At 37.2% G+C, this 27,649-nt stretch overlaps 1 protein-coding gene across 9 annotated transcripts in view; it reads left to right on the plus strand.

Moving 5' to 3' along the window:
* LOC112054138 (proton channel OtopLc) overlaps positions 1–27,649 on the plus strand; it is a 79,129-nt gene that overhangs the window by 42,960 nt on the left and 8,520 nt on the right. For 8 of the 9 annotated variants that reach the window (XM_024093804.2, XM_052881915.1, XM_052881916.1 and 5 more), the window contains exons 2-3: positions 18,120–18,281; positions 21,222–21,385. In XM_024093804.2, the coding sequence (XP_023949572.2) occupies positions 18,147–18,281; positions 21,222–21,385 (299 nt within the window). In that variant the 5' untranslated portion in view covers positions 18,120–18,146. The remainder of the gene's footprint in view (positions 1–18,119; positions 18,282–21,221; positions 21,386–27,649) is intronic. The other variant, XM_024093806.2, reaches the window with a different exon arrangement.

Genomic DNA, 27,649 nt, shown 5'->3' on the forward strand with positions numbered 1-27,649 from the left:
CAAACAAAACTCTACAAGGCATTTACTTGATGTTGCCGACAGAAATGACTTTCAAATCTGCCTTTAACTGCAGTTTTACGTCGAATTTAAATTCAATTATCCTTCGAAATGTTTGATTTTTCAAGTGGTCTAGACGGAGAATTTGAATTTATCGAGACAGAGAAAGAAAAGTTAAAAACTAATTTTCATTGAAATGACCAGACAAAGCATTTTTATGGAAAAAATATAGCAAATAACCATGATGGTCTGTGATGGACCTTTATATTTTTAAAATCTGAAGTTTGTCGGTATCTGATCTGTCCGAATCATCGTATATACCGGACGCATCGCATCAAAAGGAATTTTTAATTTTACAGTATATAAAATCCGTACGATGCGTGTCAGAGGACGCACTTGTATGAGTTTCATATACATAGAATACTAAAATCCATTTGATGCGATGCGTCCGATGCAGATAAGTGGACAATTACCATTATGCTCCTACTATATGTGATGGCTACGGTTGACAACTACAAGTATGGGATTTGGATCGTGGTGACTTTGGTGGTTAACAAATTCCATGACCTTGCCCTTCTCATTTCTTAAGGTAGACACAGTGAGATAATATACTTTCCGAATTTATAAAATAAGGTTTTTAAGGTTAAGGAAGGTTTAGTTATCGTAGGTTCTCGTTGAATGATTATATATCCAAAATAAATAAATCTATCGGCCTTAATAAAAATATTATTCAAATTAAAATAATAATGCCTTCCTAATTGTTTCGAAAACCTTAGCCTAAAAACTTCACCTTTAGAAGCTTTATTAGTTAAAAATAGTAGCTACTTTTCGGTTTTTCCTTGGATCTAACGACCTGAAATTTGCTCGATAGAATGGGTGCTAATTTTAAAACGGGGCGTTAAGGGGCGTGATAATCCAGAAGGACAGCCTCAATAAGCTCCAACGACACACTACCACCATTACTGTATTACGTTAATAACATTTATTAATAATTAATTAATATTATAGGACTCAAAAGTGATTACAAATATAAGAAAACTATTGTCGAACAAAGGTTATGATTCACAACACTTGTCAGGACAACTTAATTAACAAATCAAACTGTAACCAAAATAAGTCCCTAGAATGGCAGAGAATGACCTTGAGTGGAGTCACGTACTTGTGAACGATGTGAGTAGGGTTAAAGGATCCTTTGACAGTCGACTAACACTCCCCTTTTCCACTCAAGTCACTCTCCCCGCCTATCCCAAGTAACCCATAAAGAATTACACAACAAGAGATGTGGACGGCTCGAACGCCACGAGTACACTGAAGCCAACACGAGATCGAGCGACGTCATATCAGTCACAGACTACTATTTCCAACACTAAACGGCGATAACATTAATTTATGCATTATCAGCCCATTTTAATGGCCAACTACCGCCACAAGTGCACAGTTCTATTTTATACAACACTAGCGAACGCCCGAGACTTCGTCTGCGTGAAATTCAGTTTTTCACAAATCTCGCGGGAACTTTGGAATTTTCTGGGACAACAAGTAGCCTATATGCTGCTTACTAACCTTTTCTATCTTCCAGTGAAAGTCCTATTAAAATCGGTTCAGCTGTTCCAACGGTTAGCCAGAAAGACAGAGAGACAAAAACTTTTTAAAACTTTTCTTGTATTTATCATCATCATCATCATATCAGCCGGACGTCCAATACAGGACATAGGCCTTTTGTAGGGACTTCTAAACATCACTGATACTGAGCCACCTGCATCCAGCGAATCCCTGCGACTCGTCCTGTCGTCAGTCCACCAACACTGCGCTCTCTTTCTATTAAATAACTATTTCTCAGGTGCTTATTCTGAGAAAACAGTTTGTTTAAAACCGACAGGCCTAAATTTTATTTATGTATGTATCTAAAAATTTATATATGTAATTAATTTATTTATGTATCTAAAAACATTGTTGTTTTCTCGAGTTCTATTGTTGCTTATCTAAAAGTACCTCCAATGCATAGAAGTTGACTGAAATAAAAGATGGCGATGTGGACAACAATGTGACATTAATGGTATGTGTTGTCTCTTTACCTCACCCTCGAATCAGTTTACTACAGCAAAATGCCGTACATTCCAACGATATTTTATATTTTAGATATGTTAGCGATCCGAATTTAGCTACTCCACTCAGCGCCCAAATGCACAATTTTGTGTTTACTTACGTTATATATTTAAGTACATACATATAGTTAATATTTATTTTGTAAATTTTACAATAATATTAAAACTACGTACTATAAAAACTGAAATTAACTATAAAAAAAAAATATACTAAATTTAAATTATATCTAAAGGCTCAGGCGTCGTAGAATTCGTCCGAATCGACGATCATAGGTAAAGTGCCCAGAAGGCTGGCAGTATTGCCACGTTGTATGGCAATACTAATTCTTTGGCCTAAATATAGGCCAGCCTTCTGGTCACGGGAGGTGTCGATTAAACGCTTTGCAATTTCTTTGTAAAGAAAGCGTGTACTCGGACCCCACGGTCCTAGTGATAGTTAGTTTTTACACTTCCAGAACACACATCTCGACATTGTAAACAATATTTGGGTTTTATTTGTTTAAATAACTTTCGTTTATTAATAAGCGACTAAATGAAATTAAGACAATTATACACATTTATCCGCCTCAGTTTTGATGCGCTAGTGTCCTATCTATATTATAAAATATCGTTGGTACTTTCAACATGAATCATTGTCATGCATCGTGATCGTCTACACAATTTATGCACCCAATTTCGTTATGCAATGCACTCACATTGATTCTTTGGTAGAAGGTTGTAAATTGCCGTCATTGTATAGTTAATTGGTATATTTTATAGTCCCCAGTAAAATAAGTAACATTACTTTATAATGCAGAATTGAAACGGCCATGAAATTAAAATTAGATATTTTAATAAGAATAACATACTTATTTATTTTATTTATTTATCTATTTGGAAAGGAAAACTTACAGCTTTTTATACAAAGATAATAAAAGTAACAACATAGAAAACAGATTATAGCCAATTACAAGTTTTCGCAAATAAATTTTACATATTAGATAGCAAGCTCGCAAGGAAAACATAATCCAATATAAAAAAGAGATAATAATAATAGAGATAAATTAATAGAAAAGTCGAAAGAGAAAACAAAAAGAACAAAACTAAATTAATAAGTAAACAAGCTAGCTTAACATAAACAAGTTAAAGTACTGTGTCGCCAGTGATTTACGGGCAGTGGTAGCCGAGGTACAGAAGAGGTCAATTAAAACATCATACTTCGCGATAAATTAAAACGTATAAGCAAGCAAACAGAAAAGTTCTAAGACGTAACTTTTATATCTAACTAGCTGATGCCACGCAGTTTCACTCGCGTGGTTCCCGTTCCCGGGGGAATATGGAGATAATATACAGCCTATAGCCTTCCTCAATAAATGGGCTATCTAACATTGAAAGAATTTTTCAAATCGGAACAGTAGTTAGTATAGAGGTAAAGTTTGAGAGGTTAAGGTTTGAGGGGATCTATGGATCCACTGAACCCATCTTAAAAAGTCTTTTACTAATGTAAAGCCACGTTATTTGTGAGTGTCAATGGCTATGTCTTATTCCTATATTTCCACCGAAGCGGACGCTACGCGGGCGAAACCGCGAGCCGTCTGCTAGCAATACATAAGTGCTATACGCAGAAGGGTTTTGATGCACTTTTTAACACGCTTTTATTAGCTTCACTTGTAACTATGTTTGTAAGAAACTATTGGAATCTTAATTTGACCCACTACCCGATCTTCGATTAGGATGAAATTTTGCACACGCTCTAAGTTCTGATGTCAACATGACCAGTTAAGAAACGTCATTACAAATCCAATATGGCGGCCTCCTCAAGATGGCAGACTGGCTGTTTGAAATCCACCCCCATGATATGGATATCAAATGAAAGGGTTTGCTGCGTTCTAAAAGCTAGTTTTTTAGTTTTTTAAACGATTATTTATACGTACATTTGCCGGTTATGTAAGATTTTCGTTTCCAACATACTAGAACAAGATGAATTTTCACTAGCAAGATCAATGAATTTGTCCAAGCCTATGAAAAATGAATAAATTTAATAAAAAAAAAACGATTTTTGCGTAGTTTTGTTATAATTTCTGTAGCCCACCAACCCACGTTATATTTCCGATCCTTTTATCTTTGTGGTGTGGTGTTCATTTGCGTAAACTTTGGAAAAGCGTGGCTTATTCACATAATCAAAGGTTCAACACGAATAGCACAGCCTTTGATGTTAAATGCCAGATATTTATAAATACGTGTGTGTACATAATCAATAAGATGTTGAAGTCATGTAGAATAATGAATAACAATATATAAAAACAAGTGGGTATTTAGTACTTATATATCTATTTATACTCGTGATTCAATTAATTTGCATTTGCGTAATTATCGTAATTATTTTATACCAGAAAAGAATTACAAAACTACTCATTTTTTATTCTTTGACAAATTACCTTTTGTCTGAGATCTCAAGTCTCAAATGATGTTAAGTGATGATGCCGTCAGAGACTTAAGTTTCACTTGCTTATGTATTTTATTTAAAAAATAATTTAATGATATTTTAATTAATTTATTTTTACATAATCAAGAGTCTTGATTTATGTAAAAACCCACGACGATTGGTTTTGATTCAAGACCAATTATTGTTGTGGGAAATATATTATACTTTGTGTCTTCCAGTTTGTCTGTTCTCATTTAGTCCCGAAGCATTACGAAAGAGTTGTCTAAATGAGATTTTCACACGTAGCTATATTAAACTTAGCTTCAAGTACTTTTAAGATCCAATGTACGTTTTTTTTACCGATGTAATTAAACTCCATTCCATGTGGGGAAAATCATGGGTCACTTTATGTAACAATTTTTTTTATAAAAAAATGCCATATTAAGACACATTGACAGGTGTCAGAAATGCAATCTCTGAGCAGCCGGACTTTATCTACTCGTACATTATTAAGTGTTACTTGCTTTATCATTATCAGCCGATGGACGTCCACTGCTGGACATATGCCTCTTGCATGGACCTTCAAGTACAACGGTCTCGAGCCGCCAGCATCCAGCGACTTCCTGCAATCCGCTTGATGTCCTCTGTCCATCTAGTCCGTTGTAGTTACTTGCTTGCTTGAGTAAAATTCTGAGGTACTCTCCTACCTACCTACTTTCCTACCTACTGAGATAAGCTGGTATTTCAGAGATTTGAAAAACTTCATTAGGTTTTGATTTTAATTATTTTTAACCGATCGAGGTTACCAACTCAACGCGCATGTTTTTTTATATGTTTGTATTTACACTAATCGCATCAATAATAATAATTGTCGGAGTTTGATATACGTACCAGTAAAAGTACCTAAGAAAATTTATTATTTTTTAGAAAAAAAAAACTTATTTTTGTACAGGTAATCTATTATACTCGTATATTTTGATATACTTACAATACCAATGTTATATCACCATACTAAATTACTGTTTCCAATACTTTTCCACGCTTCAGAAATCGCGTAACAAGTTATATCATGGCATTTGTAGCTGCAGTGTATTGAACTTACAACTAAATTGGTATACCTGTTGATACTCAGTCATCGGACTATAGACGAGATATTGGCTTGTGGGCGATCTTGTTTACAATGCGCTATTAATGGCCGTTACTTCACCTGACCCAATTTATCTATACATTTTTATTGGATACCACAGACAACGATTTTATAATAGAGATATGTCACAAAACTGAGGCAAACAAAAGCGGCTAATTGTCTTAATTTTATTGAGTCGCATAGTAAACAACTAAAATTATTTAAGTAAAAAAAATGTGAGCCGTCACGAGACGCCTGGCAGATGTGAAACATCGATATTATTTTGTTAAAGTTAAACAACACTGTATACACTACGGAGTATACACTATAGACTATCCAAGCTCAGTGTGGCGAGAGAGGTGGCTTAACGCTGGATCGAATGGGAGAGAATTGCGTAGTCGATTGCGCATGGCGACGCGTCGCCACACCGTACGCACTACTGCATATAGACTGTATACGCACGTAATACCGATTTCTTTCAAAAACTTTTTTTGGGGTTTTACGTGCGGCTATAGATGTTACATCACACATCAATAATCAATAATACCGAAATAGTGTATATAATGTCGAGTTGTGTATCCAGGAACTGTAATAACTGTATATACATAAATATATAATAGAATTAAACACAAAGTTGTCCATGTGTGCGCTCAGTGGAGTAGCTAAATTCGGATAATTTTTCGCGGTGATTTTGTTGGCATGTAACATATCTATGGTATACAATATCGTTGACTACGGACCATAGATGAAGAGTTTAAGCTATTCTTATATCCATGCTTACTACATACGCCGTAAAATATACGAAAACATTTTAACAACTCCATCAATAACTGACAGGTGGTGCGGTTTTTGAGCACGGAAATCATGAAAACTTTATAACGAGTTTCGTTAAGATGTTTGACACCTACTTAACAGCGGGCCCTTAAGTTAAATTGTATATTTTTCTCTTTTTACAAAAAAAAAAATATTTTGTTTAAAATACCGAAACTTAATTTTTAAAAGATTTGCCGTATTTTTTAGGGTTCCGAATGTACGTTCGTACAAAATGGAACCCTTATAAAATCACTCGCGTGTCCGTCTGTCCGTCTGTCCGTCTGTCACAGTATTTTTTTTTACGTATGAACAATATTTTTGTTTCCGTTTCGATTAGTCGGAAAGTCGCCGTTGTAGTCTGAGTTTCTTGCCATTTCTTCTCAGTACATTCGTCGAGTTTGTTGTTTATAAAGTCACTACATAATATTATACTATGTAGTGACTCTACACTATCTATCATCATTATCAACCCATATTCGGCTCACTGCTGAGCTCGAGTCTCCTCCAAAACGAGAGAGGTTAGGCCAATAGTCCACCATTTGCAGACTTCACACACGCAGAGAATTAAGAAAATTATCTGATTTGCAGGTTTCCTCACGATGTTTTCCTTCACTAAGCTTATAACTAGAAAGTATTTCTCATTCAAGTAAAAAAAATCTTTAGTAAATACAGCCTCTGAAAAGCCTTAGACATTAAAACGTAGTAAAAAAGTACATTTGATCAAACGTTCTTGTTACAAAAAATAATGGACACAGGAAAAGTAAAGTTAGTGACAAGTACGAATAAATGAAGGTCACGACAAACAAGTAAATAGGATTAAGCATTTAACTACCCACTAATCGGCTTTGGTCTGCGGAAGTCTGTTTTCGGAAATAAAACTATTGAGACTTTGTAACACACACGTGTATGTATACTAGAGGACGACCGCGACTTTGTTCGCCCTTATACCTCGTTAATCCGGCCCTCTCTTAACCCAGTAGTGGGCCTCTACTAACTATACATCCCTGCAAAATTTCATTTTTGTACGTCCAGTGGTTTTTGATATGTCGCGACCTTTTTTATACAAGTTTAATTTTTTTTTTATTTATTTGCTGAGAATAAAGATTAACACATGTTCGATCTGGCATATGTAGTTAACCTACATAATTTAACATAAAATAAAAATAGGGAAGTATATTAATAATCTACTATATAAAAATAAGTCGGGTTTTCCTTCCTGACGCTATAACTCCGCACGAACCGATTTCCACGGTTTTGCATTCGTTGGAAAGGTCTCGGGCTCCGTGAGGTTTATAGCAAACAAAATTCAGGAAAAATTTCAACGTAGGGTAGGGGTAGGGTATGGGTAGGGAAGGGGTAGGGTGGAGGTAGTTGAAAGTTTACATCAAGTTTCACGCGGACGAAGTCGCGGGCGTCCGCTAGTTTAACATATATTTGATTTATATAGATTGTAACACGTAACTTGTAACAATATTGTAACACGTAATAGTATTGTAACAAGTATACATCATTGTAACACGAACACAGTAGGTATTGTAACTCAGTATTATTTGATCACCTACTAATCAAACACCTGTTGCTCCTCAAAGCTTTGAAGCCTGCTTATGAGCTAAGAACCTTGGAAAAGAATGTCAAGATGTCCTTAAGTGGTCTGTCTCCGTTCGTGAGATACTTTAATACAAAAAAGTCTCTCGAAGTAATGTCCCTTTCAATGAGCATCCTTCTATGGAGTTAGACAAAAAGTTCACTACGTGATTTGAAACAAGAAACGATGCCCGAAAGTCTTAACATCGCATGGGGGCTTGTAATCGATCTCAAATATAAAGGATGAGACTGTATTTAATGGTCATATTTAATGTCTATCATTTTTTTTTTATTGAGAAAGAATACACTAAGGAACTTAAGCTAATTTATCCTAATAACTAAACAAATCATGCCCACGTGGAATGGTGGCAAGAATACTGGCTGCATTTCCGCGCTGGACAGCCTTTGCGGAAGAAATGAGCCAGCAAATGCAATGAATGTAAAAATTTTATGCACTGCGACTCCATGGCCCAAGGGTTTCCTCGGCAAAAGGTACAGATATATAACTCTCTGTCAGACAGGCATACTTGAGCCACTTACCGGTTTCAGCTTTTTCTGCATTTTGATTCATATTGTTCAAAATTCATGTTCAATGAGTTAAAATTTGCCTAATAGATAATTTCTATTTCCTTTGTGAAATGGTTGAACTCTTTAAGTCGCACCTGAAGTTATTGAGTTGAATTATAAATATCAGAGTTAAGAGATTCATTTGCACAAAAAACCAATGCTAAAATATCTGTAAATTTAAAGTATTTGCTTATTTTACCTCTTATTTACCTTACCTTACCCTACCTTACCTTATTTGTACCTATTTGAATGGATTGAAAGGACGTTATTAAAATTTGGGAAAGATTACCTATCTGATTTTTTTTTTAATGATAACAAGTTTTACTAACAGCTATTCATATACCTTTTCAATTTAGTATGTTTTCGCAACCTTCGCTCCATTTTCGTATGCCATTGAGGAATTTGATCTTCTTGTTTTGGTGTATCTATACCGCATCCGTTCTCATTGATGAGCCGCATCGGATTAGTTTAGATGAACTAGATGTTTGTATTTTTATTGCCTCTTAGTATTTTCAACTCAATTGAGCTCTGTGTTCGGCATCACAAGATCAAATTTCATTCGCCTTGACTGTAAATTAGAAACTGTCAACAAAAGTGATCATGTTTCTCTTAGTTATGTAGGACGCTAGAACCTTAGGTCATCGCTCGAACATCTTACATTAGTTAGAAATCTAATCCAGTAAATCAAGCAATTCATTTGAACCTCGTTTCGTTTGTCTATTGATTAGGCTATGTGGCTTGGGATTACGACGCCCTGGGTTCGAATCCTCGCACGGGCTACGAAGTAGAAGTAGCAGCAGTACTAAGCTTTTCTTTCTTAAAGGAAATTTTTGGCAAAAATCTTAACCCAGGGATGTTCGTGGTCAACCCTATGCGTCGGTCCCGTTTGTTGTCATTCACAACCTGTGGCGTAACTTGCCTTGGAAGTGACTTGTATTATAATAAGTCCCTGTAGATGAGCGGCAAATCCCGAAAAAAAGTTTTTTATATGTTTTAATTTCTCCGAGAATCCTTAGGTTAAGCAAACATTCTTACTTGACTATAAAAATATACAAAGTTTGCTGTCACACTTAAGGGGTTAGTCAGTCAGGGTGAGTCCTGGGGGCCCCGTATCGTTGATACGGCTGATAGTGTTAGTTGACCAATAAAATAGGCTGACAATGATGATGATATTCAAACAATCATATATCAGTGTTAAGATTTGGCTAAATCACATCTGCAAATGTTGGTATGTTGGGCACAATAATGGCCCAACAATTGGTACCAACGTGTGGAGACGCGTTCATGTTCTGTCACTTTGCAGTCCAGTGACCCAATGGCCTCATTCTGCTGAATCGATTGTGCGTCCTACAACTAGTGTGGTAGCAAAAAAGCAAGAATGCGGTATCAATCTTTTGCAGAAATTTTTTTTTTAATTCTTAAGTCGACAGTTCTTTTGTGTAACTATAAACTGTTATTCCTAGAATATTCGTTCGTCAAAGAACAACTTGACAAATTCATTGGTAACTGTTCCAATTAAACTGAAGTTTCCAAGATACGAACTTTCGATGACAAATCGCGCTGTATCACGGTCGCTCTAATAATAAAGCCGAAAAGCTGGCACTAGTTCATACTAAACAAATTCCCACTACTATTATAATAATTGTATCATTAGTCTAATATAGTGATTTGTGTCGATGCAAGTTCCTTATTCACGCTTCATTTTTCGTGTTTTCACTATTCGCGGATAATAAATTGCAACCCTTTTAAATAATGATTATATCAAACAAAAAAAATACCAAAACCTTGTATCTGCTAATCAATATTGTTTTAAAATTTTTGTTGTTTGTTTTTCCGCGTCAATTTAAACACTTTGAAGGCAAGAGTTAATCTGCCACTGCTTTCCATATTCAGTTATGATTGCAGTCAAGTCAAGCACAAGCCTATGTATTTGTATTTGTATAGTAGGTGTAGAATACGAGTACAAGAGCCTTCTCTTTAGACGGCAGAGCCTTCATCATTTAATGAATCATAATCATTATTTTATAATCATCATCAAATTATTGTGCCTTATTTAAATTGATGTTTGGTGGTCAGGTGGAGAAAACTCATCCAGTCTTGTGAAATACTTTTAACTTGTACGTAATTCAGTTTGGTCCACTCCTTGACATCGTCTCTTCACATCCTCAGGTGTTTTCCTAGTGCACGTTTTCCTGTTATTTCTTTATTTTAATATAAATAATTAAAAAATTTACTTCTTGTTTGAAGGTGAAAGTCAATTCGATTGTCTATGATATGTCTATCGCCAGTCTTCCGACGTTTTAAAAATCGTCTAATACGATAGGCGATTATGAAGATCGGATTATCACGACTTTGGGAGGTAATAAGCGAAAGTTAATCCTTACCCATAATCGTGCAAGTTCCTATAAGTTGTATTTTTTATAATATGAGAAATTGTGTCCTCAGTCGCCAAAAATTTTCCTTAGTGACAACCTTCGACAGTCCGTGTTATAGTACAACCTTCAAAGGATTGCCCCGGTGGCAATATCAAGTAGCATAACCTAAAATTCAGCTCGTCATCAACCCCATATTCGGCTCACTGCTGAGCTCGAATCTCCTCTCAGAATGAGAGGGGTTAGGCCAATAGTCCACCACGCTGGCCCAATGCGGATTGGCAGACTTCACACACTCAGAGAATGAAGATAATTCTCTGGTATGCAGGTTTTCTCACGATGTTTTCCTTCACCGATTGAGACACGTGATATTCAATTTCTTAAAATGCACACAACTGAAAAGTTGGAGGTGCATGCCCCGGACGGGATTCGAACCCACACCCTCCGGATTCGGAGGCAGAGGTCATATCCACTGGGCTATCACTGCTCAGCTCAGCAGCAAATTCAGCTCATCAATGTCAAAAATGTACCGCAGTACACTTCCCATTTATAAATATCTCATGTTCTGCAAAAAGTTCAACAGCATATTTGATTTAAATATAGTGTTGGCAATAAAGTAATCATGAAATTAATGTGCCTTGAGCAGCGACAATTATGCCATGTACGGTAACAGTGCCACCCACATGATGGCGGATGGGACTGTCCTAGTATTTGCTTTCATAAGGTTATGTTCACACCCACGCAACGAAAGTGCGACTTGTTCTTAAAATAGTTTAAAAAAAAAACGAGGTACGAGCCCATTTGCGTGTATCATATGCAGAGATTTACATAAAAACTATTGATGCGATTAGGATCAGGTTTTCTTTCTATAAATACTACTTTTAATAAAAATGTATAGTTGGATAAAAGACAGTTAATTTTTTTGGTAAAAAAGTTCATTGTTTTTACCAAAACAGATAGTCAGAAAAAGAAACAAAGAAAAATGCCTTTATCTCCAATACATTCGTTTGCCTAACATCAATACTCGAAATACTAGGTGTTTTTTTTTTTAATTGTCAGGATGTACTATTTGGTATCACTCTTTCACCAGAGCAACGTTTCGGATTACGTCGCATGGCATGACAAGTTTGTGATACAAAAAACCAGGTGGGGTCATACCCCAAGTAATAGACATCACATGTTTAAAAGTTCGGTAGGTATTGTATGAAATGACTAAAACGATATTATGTTGTACTTAGTGGAATTATAAATACAAACATGTGAGGAATTAGAAACGTGCGGTGTATAAAGCTTAATAGAAACGTTGAATTTAGAATTAACATTGTACATCCTTATTAGATCCGTTTTCCATCAATGCATAAATGCAGCTATATCTATATGTATATTATATCTATATGTATTTTATATGATACGCACAGAAGTCGTCAAACTGTCGCTTTGAGATACCATCGCATATGGATAAACCTTTACGGAAGCGTTTCACTCTGCAAAAACTGTCTCCGTCCGCTTTTCTGTTCAAAACATTTTATGTCCTCGGCGGAATTAGAAACGTGTTTTTAATCAACCTCTATATTTCTCATGCTTTTGTTGCTTCCCTCTTCCATCAGTGGAATATGAAATTCTCCTATGGTTGAATGCATATTTTAATTTTTTTTTCTTTTAATTTAACATGAAGACTAATTCAAAGAAACAAAACTGACATCACATAAATCTGTAAAATATTCCTCTGATATGCATTGGTTTTCCATGATCATCTTGTTTCTTCAACTGTAATAGGTTTTGATTTCTATATGAAATGCTTAGCCACTCGAAAACGCATTTTGCGTCGCACTCCCTGTTCTCTGTTTGTACCATATGCCAAAGTGTACAATTAATTTACTCCTTATCTCTAGAAGCCTTCTCTTTTCTTGAAAATATACATTTATGTGTACGCGTTCGTATGTAATTCAGCTTTCTAGGATTTCAGGAAGCCCTATAACAGTTTTGTTTTTTACAAACTTTGGTCCTCCTAGTGGCATGGTGACGATACTACCGTGGTACCGTACCATACAGATATAGGTAGATGAGTGCGTTTAATAATCTATAGAATTCTATTAAAACTTCGCCGTTATTCAACACGCTTTTCCAATTAAGTAATTACAGACGTACTTATCAAGAATAACAATAAGTAATTCAAACATAGGTACATATTGGAAATCCACCCAAGTTTTCAAATCCTAACAACTCGGTGGGATTATTTTAGCAAGGATTAAGGAGGCCCTATACATATAGGGATACATATACTAATATATATTGACTCTAGGTCAATTAAATAAAAAACTTAATACTGCAGTATCTACGAGTATGTCGTTGCTGTAAATTTCTCAATATTTTCTGTTAACTCATTCAAACATGTTAAGCGAAATGTGTTCCACCTATAGTCTGTACTCGTATGTAGGCTGTAGTGCCTACGTCATTAAACTTATTATGACTCCCCAGTAATTACCTACAAGTTACTAAGCACTATTGTAGTGTCGTTCAACAGGTTGTCTGTGTTTATCTATTGTGCCAGAAATGAGCGGCTATTTGCATTTGTATGCCGTTAGGTCACTAACTTAGGCATATTTACTCAAGTTGATGATGGTTAAACAATTACCTTGCTACCTACTTCGCGAATTTTATCTATAGGTACATGCATACATCGAAGCTATTACCTGTGGACTGTTTTTGATAATTTAAATTTTTCATATAAATATTATAATTCTTCTGTGCGGGTTTTGTCACCTCCTCTTAAACGGTAACACCTATTTGGATAAAATTGTGTATATTTCTTAGATGGGGTATTCAATGGGTTCTTAGATGGTTTGAAAATACAATCGGATCTAATAGATGGCGCTGCTGTCGGAAAAATTTCAAGTTCGTCGGGTCAGCTTGTATATTTTTTTAATAACACTGGTGAAGTTACTTGACCCCTACTACATTGTTGTACCTCATTATATTGTTACTAGCGGACGCCCGCGACTTCGTCCGCGTAAATTTCGATGTCAACTTTACTACTACCCCTACCCTACCCTACCCCTACCCTACCACTACCCCAACCCTACCCTACCCAACCCCTACATCTACCCTACCCCTACCCTACCCTACCCTACCCCTACCCTACCCCAAACCTACCCCTACCCTACCCCTACCTTACCTACACCCTACCCCCATCCTACCCCTACCCTCCCCGTACCCTATCCCTTTCCTACCCTTATCCCACCCGTACCCCTATCTCACGCCTATCCTACCCCTACCCTACCACTTCCCTATCCTACCCGTACCTCTACCCTACCACTACCCTACCTCTACCCCTACCCTACCACTACCCTAAACCCGGCTCTAAATCTACCCTACCCCTACACTAACCCTACGCTTCCCTACCCGTACCTACCCTGTAACTTCTCTATCTTACTCCTACCCTTAGCAAAATCGGTCCAGTCCTTCGAGAGTGGTGTTATGACCAAGAGAAATAGAGACTTCTATGCTAATAATATAAAGAGGTAAAGTTCGCGTGGTTGTAGGAGGTAATCTCTGGATCTACTGGACCGATTTGGAAAATTGTTTTACCAATAGAAAGCAATTATTTGCGAGTGTCATAGGCTATGTTTGGTCCTCATATTCACACGGGAACGGGAACCACGTAATTGAAACCGCGGGGCGTCATATAACGGCATTTCTACGACTTTCAGAAATTTTGTATTATCTCCGAAACTTTATAACTAATTAACATACTGTAAAGGGCAAATCTTATCTCTATAATATCTCTATATAATATATATTAAATAATTTATTTTGATAAGGATTTAAGTTTAGTTGTGTAAATAATGACGTAAACCTAAGTATATAAAATTAATATTTTTTAAAACACAAAAGGTACCATATCTGCTAATATATAGAAGATAGATATATGGTGTCGCGGACTTTTTTGTAGAACTTTTAAAGATACATAAAGTCTGTATACATTAATTTAAATTTAACACAATAGTTAAGGCAGCGCATGCGAATAAGTCTGTTTATGAGGATTTTCAGTCCGACCTGTATGACAAAAACTGTGATAACTCGGCTATTATATATGATACCAATATAGCCTATAGCACTCTCCGATAATGTAGCATTCTACTGGTGAAAGAATTTTTAAAATCGGACCAGTAGTTCCGAAGATTACCCCATTTAAAAAATGTGACAAACTTACAAACTTACAAACTTTACGTCTTTATAATATTAGTATAGACTAGTACTACCCTAAACCTGTTTTGAACCTCGTGACCCATCGCCAAGCAAGGCAACTACTGGATCATAAAGTCAATTAAGTATGTACACAGAACTGTACAGAAAACTTAAATGTACATTATGTATTTTCAAGTTTTCTTTAGAGTTAAAACGTACGGCCACCTAATCGTTTATATGGGTCCTATATCTGAATGTAAAGCAGTCTACATTTTTGTTAATTTTAAAAATTACATCTATTTTAAACAGGGGAGTATTATATTTGCCGCCCGGTGATTTTCTCCGATGGACTGAGTCTAGTTACTATAATGTATTCGCAACTTTGAGAAACGATTGCGTTTATTTTAATAGAGGTTGTGTTTATTTTAATAGAGGTGACGCGTGCAGTAGTCGCGCGCCAAGACTGTTCCAATAAATGATTATAAATTATAATAGTTCAAGAACCCATAGGTACTTGTTTAGTATTTATATCGTTTCCAAATACGTCATTCACAACATACACAACGTAAAAAAACTTATGGATTGGGTTATCAAAAGCCTCTACGATATATTTATTTTATTTTAGAAAGTAATTATGAATCATCATTCACGAGTCTCATCTCAGAATGAGAGGGGTAAGACTAAGTCCACCACGCTGGGCCACATGCGGATTGGCAGACTTCTCACTCGTAGAGAATTAAGAAAATTCTCAGCTAAGCAGGTTACCTCACAAAGTTTTTCCTTCACCGTTTGAGACACGTGATATCTAATTTCCTAAAATGCACACAACTGAAGAGTTGGAGGTGCATGCATGTCCCAGACCGGATTCGAACCTATGACGAAGTCGCGAGTGACCGCTAGTAGGTACTAACAGATTTTTTTTTTAATTTCACTTAGAAAGCATTGTATGGTTGAGGACTAAATAAACAAAGTACATACTTAATTAAAACAGCTTATCCAAGCTTTCATTTAACTTTTTATGTTTGTACAGGTGTAAACAATTAAACTTTGAACGACTAGAAAATTCTTCCTACTTAATATTACGATTATAAACGTGAAAGTTTGTATGAATGTTTGTTTGGATGTTAATCTTTAACGACGCCACTACTAAACCGATTTGGCTGAAATTTAAAAGGAAGATAGATTAAATCCTGGATTAACACAAAGGCTACTTTTCATCAAAGAAAAATCCATGGTTTCTGCAAGATTTGTGAAAAACTGAATCCCACGCGAACTAAGTGACTTCGTCCTCGTGGGATTCAGTCCTCGTCGCTTGGGATTTTTATACTAGTGGGTTTTTTATACTAGCGGAACATCGATCTCAAGAGGTCAATGTAGCAGAAGTATAAAATAAATCAATCATATTCTCTAACCGAATCACTAACACGAAATGTATTTTGGTTTGGAAGTTACATTACAGGTCCTATACAATTGGAAGCTGTCCTTCATATACTGTATTCCAAGACAAGGGCCTGTAGCCATGTGGCATATCGAGTCTCTTCTACAAACGCTGACGCTTCGAAAAATAACAAAATGTATGGGAATGACATTTCATATCGACAGGTGACGTGATCAAGTTGTCGATCGGATCTGTCATTCTCATACATTTTGTTAGTTTTCGAAGCGTTAGCGTTTGTAGAAAGAGAATCGACGTGCCACATACTACAGCCCTAGGTTTTATAGATATCTTACGAGTAGTCACGTCTTGATCAACAATCGATGTCACATATTATGTGTTTGTTAAGCTGGTCGCCATCATAATATAATAGTTTTGCCTTGTAAACAAACACCCTAGAGACTGCACTGTTAGCGTTGTGAATACTCGTATAACTCAGTCGTGCAATGGAAATCGCTTTTTGATGGAAGGAAATCGACTAATTGCCTTCAATTGGGGTTGATGTTGATTTCGAGATATGTCAGTAATTGCCCGCAATATTTATTATCTTTGTTGATTTAATGCTATCAGACTATCAAACTGCAGTCAATGCAAATCATCACATTTCTATTATACTTGCTTGCATTTCACGTGCATCCGTTTTAAGCTCTGCGGCTTTATTATGTATCTCCGTGTACCGTTCAAACAATGAGTCACTACATCGATTTTCGTCGCATTTTCGTTTTTCCAAATATCTCACATGTTTATTAATCTAAGTATCTAACATTGATTTTTCAACGAAATAAGTTGTAGTTGAGCACTTTGGGGTCTTTGGGGATGTACTACTGCCATACATCTAAAAGCCGCCTGGCAGTATTACTGTGAAAGAATCCTGTCTGAAAAGTATGCCGGTGTATTTACTTGTACAGGCACAATACTTTTCGCTTTAGGTATTATTTGTTTAAATCGATTGGTGAGTAGACGCTTAGGCGCCGCGTGGTGCGTACGTGACAATCGTCATGATGTAAGCGCGGCCACAGGCGCGACGTCATAGCGTCGTGCAGTTACCAATAACTACTTACGTTAACTTAGCAACTAAATGAAATAAGACAATTATCCACCTTTGTTTGCCCCAGTTTCGCCCTAGTGATATATCTAAGAATTTGTTTTATAATAATAGTATAAAATCTTTGGCCGCCTCCGTGGCGCAGTGGTATGCGCGGTGGATTTATATGACGGAGGTCCTGGGTTCGATCCCCGGCTGTACCGATTAAGGTTTTCTTAATTGGTCCAGGTCTGGCTGGTGGAAGGCTTCGGCCGTGGCTAGTTACCACCCTATCGACAAAGACGTACCGCCAAGCGATTTAGCGTTCCGGTACGATGTCGTGTAGAAACCGAAAGGGGTGTGGATTTTCATCCTCCCAACAAGTTAGCCCGCTTCCATCTTAGATTGCATCATCACTTACCATCAGGTGGAATAATAGTCAAAGCTCACTTGTAAATAAAAAAAAAAAAAAGGCCGTTTCTCATTCATTCTCGTCTCCCGCAGGTGCGCGTCCGCGAGTTCTACATCGCGATGCAGCGTTGCCCCTACATCCACGAGATGAAGGAGCGGCTGCTGGGCGCGCCAGTGGACGGAGCAGACCGGGAGCGAGTGCAGGCGGACCCCCTCCACCCCCTCCCCGACCCACAGGTCGGCACTATCGTCAAAGTTGGTATCACGTCACACTTCACACTTACACCTATAGCTTGGCGAGTTCGTTGATGACAAACTCATGATATGCGGGCGATGGGGGGAAAGGACTGCGCAGGTGTGAAGTCGTGGGCGCGGGGCAGCCCTAACCCCTACCGGCCGCGCGGACCATCGGTAGTGTCACAAACGAATTTGCCAAGCTATAATGACCATTGACCAATATTGACTACCTCTCTGGCACATGGTAATGTGCTTTTCAACAGGCTGGGGTTCGAATTTCGATTCCCAGTAGGCCTAACATGCAACCCTCGACTTCATCTCGTGAAGATAAATCTACCAATAGCGCCGAACCGGTTATCGCACTCTCGGTGCGTATATTGGTAGGTTTGTCGTGATAGGTCGTGGTGCGCATTTTAAGCCTGCTTACGATTATGTGGTAAAAAGGTGTCTTTCTTTTTCCACGTGGTAAAAATGGTAGCGGTAGACGACTGGCTACTTGATTCAGAACGGTTTAAAAGGATTTATAAAATTGGGACTCTCTGACGAAGATGCATAATATATATTATCAGCGTTCAAAGTGGAAGCCGATTGATCGGGAAAGCATTCCCGTGTAAAAATGTGAGGAAAAAGAGGAATAAGAAAGTTCAGTTTTAATGACCTCGCCGAAGCCATGTAATATGGTTTTCAGCAGAGATAACCTGGGTTCGATTTCCAGTTCTATTTAGTATTGTATATTCGCTGAATTAGCTTAGGTATAGTTTCATTGTAGGCAGTGACGTAACCTAGCGTAACTGTACCAAGTGAGACCCGTGAGTCAAATTCGATGGATACGGCCCCAGAACAATCGTCACGTATTTTTTGAAATGTTTATATTACTCCTGTACTCATGGCCTCGCGATGGAGGTTTTTTCGAGTCACGGGCATGTGGAATTTTGCCAGCCCAATAGTAATATTAATTTAATTACTTTATACTGTGTATTTATTTGACAAGTAAGACCTAGATCCCTGTACGTCGTACGTCTCAACCCACATGTCCCAAACACACCAAAACTCACTAGAGACGAAGACATACATACAAAACATTTTCATAGAGTAGTGATATCACCTCATCCTAGAGCCTGTATTTGTCATCTTTAGATATATGTTTAGTTTTTTTTTTGCAAACCAAAGTTATAATAAAAAACATTTCTTTTAATGGCCTCCGTTTTCTAACATTATCTTAAAATCTGTTAATGTCCATATAACGTAAATTTAAAAATTATCCTTGTAGAGAAAATTTCCTCATAAAAAATCGTGACTTCCGAAAGTCTTCCTCAATCATTTTGTTATGAATTTTACTCAGAAATTAGGGTATCGCGCGGCGTTTGGATGCTAAAGAGGGCGCAAACAAATAGTAAATTATTTTTTTATTATTAATTTTATAAAGCACGGAAAATTTCTAGTCTACTCTGAACACGAGAAGTATGGCTACGCAATGCAAGAAAAACCTACTACCACCCTGAATTTGAATTTGGGTGCGAAACAGGTCTAAATAGTCAAAGCCTGCGTTCTTCTCTCTCGTGCAACTCAGAGCAATAGTTTGGCGCAGAGCAAAAAATATATTTCTTAATCTTTAAAAATATCAACTAGCCGCCAAACATCGAAACCCTTCGAACGTTAACAAAAACAAAGCCCAAAATGTTTCAAAAATACATTTTTTCCTGAAGCCAATTAAAATACTTTACAAAATCGTGCTGAAAAAGTGAAAACCTTTCTTTCTTCTCTGTGAATTATTGACTCAATAGTAGGTACAGTGGAGAACAAATGAATTCAAATGAAGTTAAATCGATAATGTTTTTCGGAATTGACCCATTTCTGTTGCCTATATTAACCGTAAATTGTAATCCATTTTCAACACTCCACATTGTAATATTAATTACTACGGGCATGCGAGGTCGTTCAAAAGCACGAGAATTTTCATCTCCAAAGTATAATAAATTTCAATGGTACTTAACCTATTTTTCACTTAGCCGTGTGATTTTCACAGAGTTCATGTAAATATTTTGTTAAAATTATTTTATTACGATTAATCAGTAGTGTTACTGAGCTTATTTAATTTTCGTTTAATTAAATTTTAATCTTTTAGAAGCTTTTGATGTTAGACATTGGTTTGTGGTGTTTTAGTGTTATAGATATAAAATTTCGTAATTGTTTAGTGTTATAGATATAGAATTTCGTAATTTTCAATTTTCTCGATTTATATAGATAGTTAAATAGGCTTAGTGTGATGATCTCAGACATTATTACGTGTATTTCTTGCCAAGCTTAATTCTACCGTAAGCGTAAGGGATTTCTTTTTGTAAGTACTTGTAGGGGCAGTTGTATTTGTCGTGCTAGATACACAGGAAGTCCTGAAATCCTCGCATGAGTTTAGTATTTTATATTTTATTAATTGGATCTGATCAGCTCCTTCGGCCAAAGTTAGGTATCGCTTGCTGCAAAGACTCAAAGGTCTCAGAATGATGCCGTATAAAATGTAACTGAGACTTGTATTGTTTGAACTGTAGGTACTTCATTCAAGTGAGTGCCCAGCCTCAGAGTGCATCATTTAATATTAAATGAGGTTACCTTCAAATGCCAAATTTTATTAAGTAAATGCCGTGCCGTGTGGGGAGCCATGATAGCCTAGTGGATATGACCTCTGCCTCCGATACCGGAGGGTGTGGGTTCGAATCGGGTCCGGGGCATGCTTCTCCAACTTTTCAGTTGTCTGCATTTTATGAAAGTCAATGTGAAAGAAAAACATCGTGACGCAACCTGCCAGTGATTTTTCTTAATTCTTAGTCAGAGCGGAAACTACGAAGCTCAGCAGTGAACAGAAAATTGGTTGATAATGATGATAACGTAAATTAGAAAAAATAGATGAGATAGTCAACTCGCATTGAACTATTATACTAAGTTTCCAATTTGTCCTTCTAGCTGAATTCCGACGGGTACGGATCCCACACGTCGCCGGCGCGCGCGCCGCTCGTCACGGACGAGTGCGAAGCGCCGGCGGACGAGACTGACGCCCTCACACCCACAGAAGCAGTGCTTCGGTATCGCGCCTGCTGTCAACCTAACACCAAACCTAAAAATGCCAAGTAAGTATATCGACTATCAATTATTTTAATCAAGACAGTCAAATAATGATGACGATTTTCAATGGAGAGCGAGACGGGTGCCCTCACAGTCACAGAAGCAGTGCTTCGATACCGTGCCTGCTATTTAAACAAAACCTAAAAATGCCAAGTTTGATGGCCAGAATATCGGGCGGGTTTTTAACTCCTGACATTTGTGATTAGGTTTGGTTATTTAATCGTGCAACTAGACTCCGCGACACGAAAGAAGTACCGCGGCTAAAACCTGAACTAAAATTGACAGCGCCATTACCAAATGACAATGAGCGCCATTAAGACTTTGGCACCTCGTCTACGGGACTTGTATCATGGCGCGGAGTTTAGTGTGATTTTACTTCTTAACACCAAGGCAACAGATTTTACATTTCCTGTTCCATTCGTTGTTCCTTGTTCCACCTCTCTAAAGAATTCCTTAAACTAACTTGCAAGTAGATTTTGACGTAGGTAGATAAGTATGTACTTTACTAAAATATGTCTTAAGGCCTCTTCGGAGGTTTGAAGAAAAGTAGATATTGCTCTAACTATAAGTAGCCGTAAAATTGTTTCATTACTGAAATATTGGTTTGTCAGTAATATTTTGTTTTCGATATTTAAGTTCATAATATACACGAGCGGTCAAGCTAGTTGTAAATTGACCTATTAAGCCATAGGGGACAAATAAAACCAACACAAAAAATACATCAATAGACAATTTAAAAATAAATAAAGGGGAGGAAGTTGTAATCAAAGCAATAGAATGGATGGTCAATCGATTAAATGGTTCCAACATTACATAACAAACTGAACAGAGCACGTGCATAGAAAGACGATTATTCTAAAATGTGTTTAATTTTAAGGTGCTAGAGAGCATTTTGTAAAAGCTTGGCAGTTGGTTCGTTGAGGTGTAATCTCAAAATGGATGTCCCATGATAATAAGAGTTTGGTTTCCAAGTCATACCTTTGTATACATTGCCCTTGCTACAAAGATCAAAAACTAGTTTCTCAACCTACTTCACTTTGTAATAGAACTATATATGTGTTAAATATGTTACATCATAATCTTTTAGCAGAAGGGTAAGTTAACTTACGTGTATATTGACATATGTATCAGCAACGTTATAAGAGAATAATCAAAACTCCACAGTAAGTAAAAAACCAATACACAATCCAGAACCACCAAGCTACACGGTATACAAAAACCATTTTATACAAAAGTATAACAAAGCTAGCCGTGAGCCGAGATAGCCAAGTATATGTGACCTCTGCCTCCGATTCCGGAAGGCATAGGTCCGAATCGGGCCCGTGGCATGCACCTTCGATTTTTCAGTTTTGTGCATTTAAAAAAAATAAATATCACGTGTCTCAAACGGTGAAGGAAAAACATCGTGAGGAAACCTGCATACCTGAATATTTTCTTAATTATCTATGTGTGTGAAGTCTACATTACGCATTGAGCCAGCGTGGCGGACTAACCCCTCTCATTCTAGGCGGAGACTAGTGCTTTTCAGTCCGCGGAATATGGGTAGACAATTCAAACCGACAAACGTCATGTTGCTTTATAATCCTTAAGGTGGGTCACCCTTATCATTTAGGGTTATGAAAAATAGATGTTGGCCGATTCTCAGACTTACCTTCTCATTTTTTCACACAAAATTGCGGAAGATTTTTTTAACAAACAGTGCAACATAAGAATTGTATTTATTAAATTTTAGCCAGTACCAACTTTTTTTTAGAACGCATAACTATTCGATTATTTAAAGGATAAAATACGTGATGTCTAAATTTGTTCCGCCTGTCTGTAAACGGATTCAGAGCTAGGCACTGTGAAGCAATGTAATGATGCATTGTACGCAGGAAACCACAAGGTTGTCGGTATTATGTCATTGACAGAAACGAACTTAATTAAAATTGCTACGACGTTATAAAAGCGATTGCGATTACCAACCAATAGATTGAGAGTCTGCGCAGCCCAGACCTGCCTCATTAATTTCTGAAGACTGGAATTTTTTCCGCCATTGCTTCTACCGTAGCTAACTAAGTACGGTAGCCAATTATGGAGTTTGAACTGTGGTGGCTTTGGAAGATAACATATGTCAAAGGTCCATATCCATACTCACAGATGCTCAGAGCTATTATGATTAGGAGAGAGGAAAGAACGGGCCAAAAAGAAAGAGAGAGAAATGAAGTGAAAATGTCAGTACGAAGAAATCCATTGTAGTTCCGTACTGACCAGCCGATATTAGAAAAAGAAATATAGAAACCTTCCAAAGCCATCAAGGTCCAAACTCCCCAATTATCTACCGTACTTACCAATGGTAGGAGCATGGGCTGTCAAATTTTTCGCCTTCATAAAATGAGGTGTATGTGGCTATCGCAGGCTCTCAGTCTGATAGTAGGTAGAGTTTTAATAATTAGCTGGTGTTTGACTTCGCGCATTTACGTATATCTACTGTGTTTACGTGGTAGGTTTACTAACGTCAAACATAGCTTATGATATGTTTTGTATAATAAAACCACATTAGCGCAATGATTCAAAGAGCTCAGCGAGTCGCGAAGCTGAAGGAAGGTTAGGCCACATGGTTCGAAGCCGATTGACGATGGGGTCGCAAGGTGCTGGAATGGCGACCCCCACCGGAAAGCGCAGTGTTAGTCAACCCTCTACTAGGGCGGACAGAAAACATCAAGCGCGTTGCAGGGAGCCGCTGTATTCTGGCGGCTCAAGACCGTAGTTTTGGAAGTCCATGCAAGAGGCCTATGCCCACCAGTGGTCGTCAAAAGGCTGTTAATAATGATGATAGGTTTCAACTGCAGTCGTTGCATTATTTGTATCCCACACTAGCACCCTTCTGGTCATATGTAGATGGATAGCAAAAGGATATAATAGTCACAGCTAATTTTATTTATTTATTTTTTAATACAGTGTGTCTAATGATCTATTGAATTAGGACCTGTTACCCTACTTAAAGAATCTTTTCAGCTTATATAGGAACTTGCTTCCATAATCATGTCCTATCTCGTTCGCATCTTTGGTTATCATCTTGTTACTTATTTATTCAATGCTGACCCATCTACTTAAGATCACTTAAAAACTCACCCTCATCAGAAAAAGCACTTTTTCAAAGATATCTGTTATCTTTTTATAGTGTTGTTTGATCTTTCTGATCAGGCAGGATCATACACAACAACAGTTGATGAAAAATTATGAATCTACCTATTTAGTTACCACAATTACAACAACAAACAATGTAACTAACTATGCTCCGTGGTTTCACTCGATTACATAATTAAAAGTATCCATATTCTTTAAAACCCACCCAGGAGTGGAATCTTATGGACCTCGTGATTAGAGGTCACGTGGGCGAATCACTAGACCACCAAGGCTGATATTTTAGTTTATTTTAATTCATAACATTACAGGCGTTGGCAACGTAAATCAATGTTTCTTGCCTGTTAAACAGGTTTCACAAGTTGGTGTTTAGTAGATAAGTGACGATATTAACGCTTAGACCGTAGAAATGTAGCTGCATTGCTAATTAGACTAAATGGCCGCTGTGCGTGCATAGATCTTGTTGCACAAGATTTAAAGTTTTATAATTTTGGATAGGAATGCCAAAATAGTTTCTATGAGATCTATGTTTCTTTATTTTGTATTTGACTTTTAAAAAGATGAATATTAGGTAAATGAAAGTTAAGCTAAATTATCTTAATAACTTAACATATTATGCCCACGTGGAATGGTGGAAGGAATCTATAGGTCAATGAAATTCAATTAATACTTAGTAGGTTATTTTGGGTTCTATACCTCAAATGGAAAACCCATAAAGGTCAATCAGTGTCAGTTACAATTACATACCTACACTGATATCTATAGTATCCTAAATCTGTATAAATACCAATTTTTTACATAAAAAATACAGCTGCGAGTCACAAAAAAAATATTTACACACTCTCGAGGAAAATTAAAAAATAAATATGAATAATTTACACATTAATATAATATTATTAATGCTGTCTGTTTGTCCTGTCGTTTAATATTAATTATACTTATTTTCTTTATCTTTTTCCTTTGCCATTTGTGTGCGGAAGCCTGTGTTCTACAAGTAGCGACAGTCTGCTATAATGGGCTGACGGACAAAAGCCTTCACTCTTACTGAGATAGGTATAATAACCTTTACGACGGAAACTCTCTTCATCATAGTAAAGCGACACGTTTCACTGATATAATTCAAATGTACAAGATAGGTAAATTATTATGTACTCGTCTAATATCTAAATTTTACAAAGCGCAGTGTTGGTCGACCCACCACTAAGGTGGACCGAGGATATCAACCGGGTTGTAGGGAGCCGCTGGATGCTGGCGGCTTGAGACCGTTGTGCTTGAAGGTCCATGCAATAGGCCTATGTCGAGCAGTGGACGTCCATCGGCTGATAATGATGAATGAATGATGTTTCTTTACAACCATTGCCCGTGCAAGTATGAGTACGCGGAAAAAATATAGCCGTTAATAGTCACTGATAAAGTAAGTTCCCATTGGTTTTAAAATTGGTTTACGTATAAACGTTTTTTTTTTATTCTTTACAAGTTAGCCCTTGACTGCAATCTCACCTGATGGTAAGTGATGATGCAATCTAAGATCGTAGCGGGCTAACTTATTAGGAGGAGGATGAAAATCCACACCCCTTGCAGTTTCTACACGACATCGTACCGGAACGCTAAATCGCTTAGCGGTACGTCTTTGTCGGTAGGGTGGTAACTAGCCACGGCTGAAGCCTACCACCAGCCAAAAACAAAACGTTGAAATGTGAAACTGGATGACAGTTACTAATCTAGAAATATATTTAATGTCTGTGAGTGGTTGCTAAGCCACGGATTTTTTGATAAACGGGGTTTAATGTCACATGCCACCCCCTATACCACCCAAAGTAATTTATTCAACATATTATTTCTACATTTTCCTCGTTGGTTCAGTGATTAACCTATGCGGCTTCTGACCATGAGGGTCTTTTGAAAGAGGTGTGGATTTTCATCCTCCTACTAAGTTAGTCCGCTTCTATCTAAGATTGCATCATCGCTTGCTATCAGGTGACTCTAGTCAAGAGCTAACTTGTAAAGAATAAATAAAAGTTTGCCAACCTAAATCGGAGCAGGCAGCTCTTAATTTAACAAAGCTAAAATATTATAAAGCTGAAAAATTTCTTTGTTTGGTTGTCCATGCTAATCTCAGTAATCATTCGATCGTATTAACAAATCCTTTCAGTGTTGGATTCTTTGAGGGAGGGGATTATTATTATCTAACATGAGGCTATAGCGATGTATATGCCAGTAAAACTGTAGGGCACAGTCCTTCTAAAAAAAAGATCAGGCCCTGAAATGGGCTAATTGAAATAGGGTAATGATGAGTAATAAAGTAAAAGTAATAATTACTTTGTTTCATTATTTCAATTCAAAAGATAAGTACGTGACTTAGATAGTTTCGTCGGCCGCTGGGTATTTAAACTAGGTGATAGTTACGTAGGTATGTTGTGTTTAGTGTTTGCGACGGAGTTCAGCGACCCGTTACGGTCACTATTCAATTTGAATCGAGCATGCGCGACGCTTTCATCCTTTGAGACGTCCTATTATGCGACTTTTAGTCGTATTATGAGCGACTTATACTCGGACGACCTGGGCATTGACCATTTATGAAATATCAAGGGTTGTCTCGCAATGACTGTTGATAAGGAACTGAGGGTGTTTCGGGTGTTTTCAACTTGGGCCGGGTCAGTGGGTCGCGCAGCTTCCCGTAGCCGGGATAGTCGCGTCTGTATCGACCGCGTGCCGCCAGGGTTAGGGTTGCCAGTTACTTACTTCCGCGTCTGGTTGGTAAAGTATTATTAAGTTGAATAATACATCATCATCATAATTTTAGCCGATGTATGTACGCAATTTTTTGTAGGGGTTTTCGAACACTGCTTTCAGGTGTAGCCTACATCCAAAGACTATAACTATACATAGGTATTGCTCTTATATGGAACTCAATGTTAGGTATGAATCAATCGGTTCACTTTATATCTAATGATAATTATTAAGGTAAGGAAAGAAAATATATTTTGAATGATTTACATCGTAACTCGTGTGTCGCAAAACAAAATGTTAGGGTGTAACATTTTGTGACCTAAGAGGCAATCAGAAAAAGATCGATACTATTTTTTTAAACGACAGAGTCCTTGTTAACGCCATCGTACCATTTCGAATGCACTTTGCATGCA

Source organism: Bicyclus anynana, chromosome 6 (genome assembly GCF_947172395.1).
Source record: "Bicyclus anynana chromosome 6, ilBicAnyn1.1, whole genome shotgun sequence".
Lineage (NCBI taxonomy): Eukaryota > Metazoa > Arthropoda > Insecta > Lepidoptera > Nymphalidae > Bicyclus > Bicyclus anynana.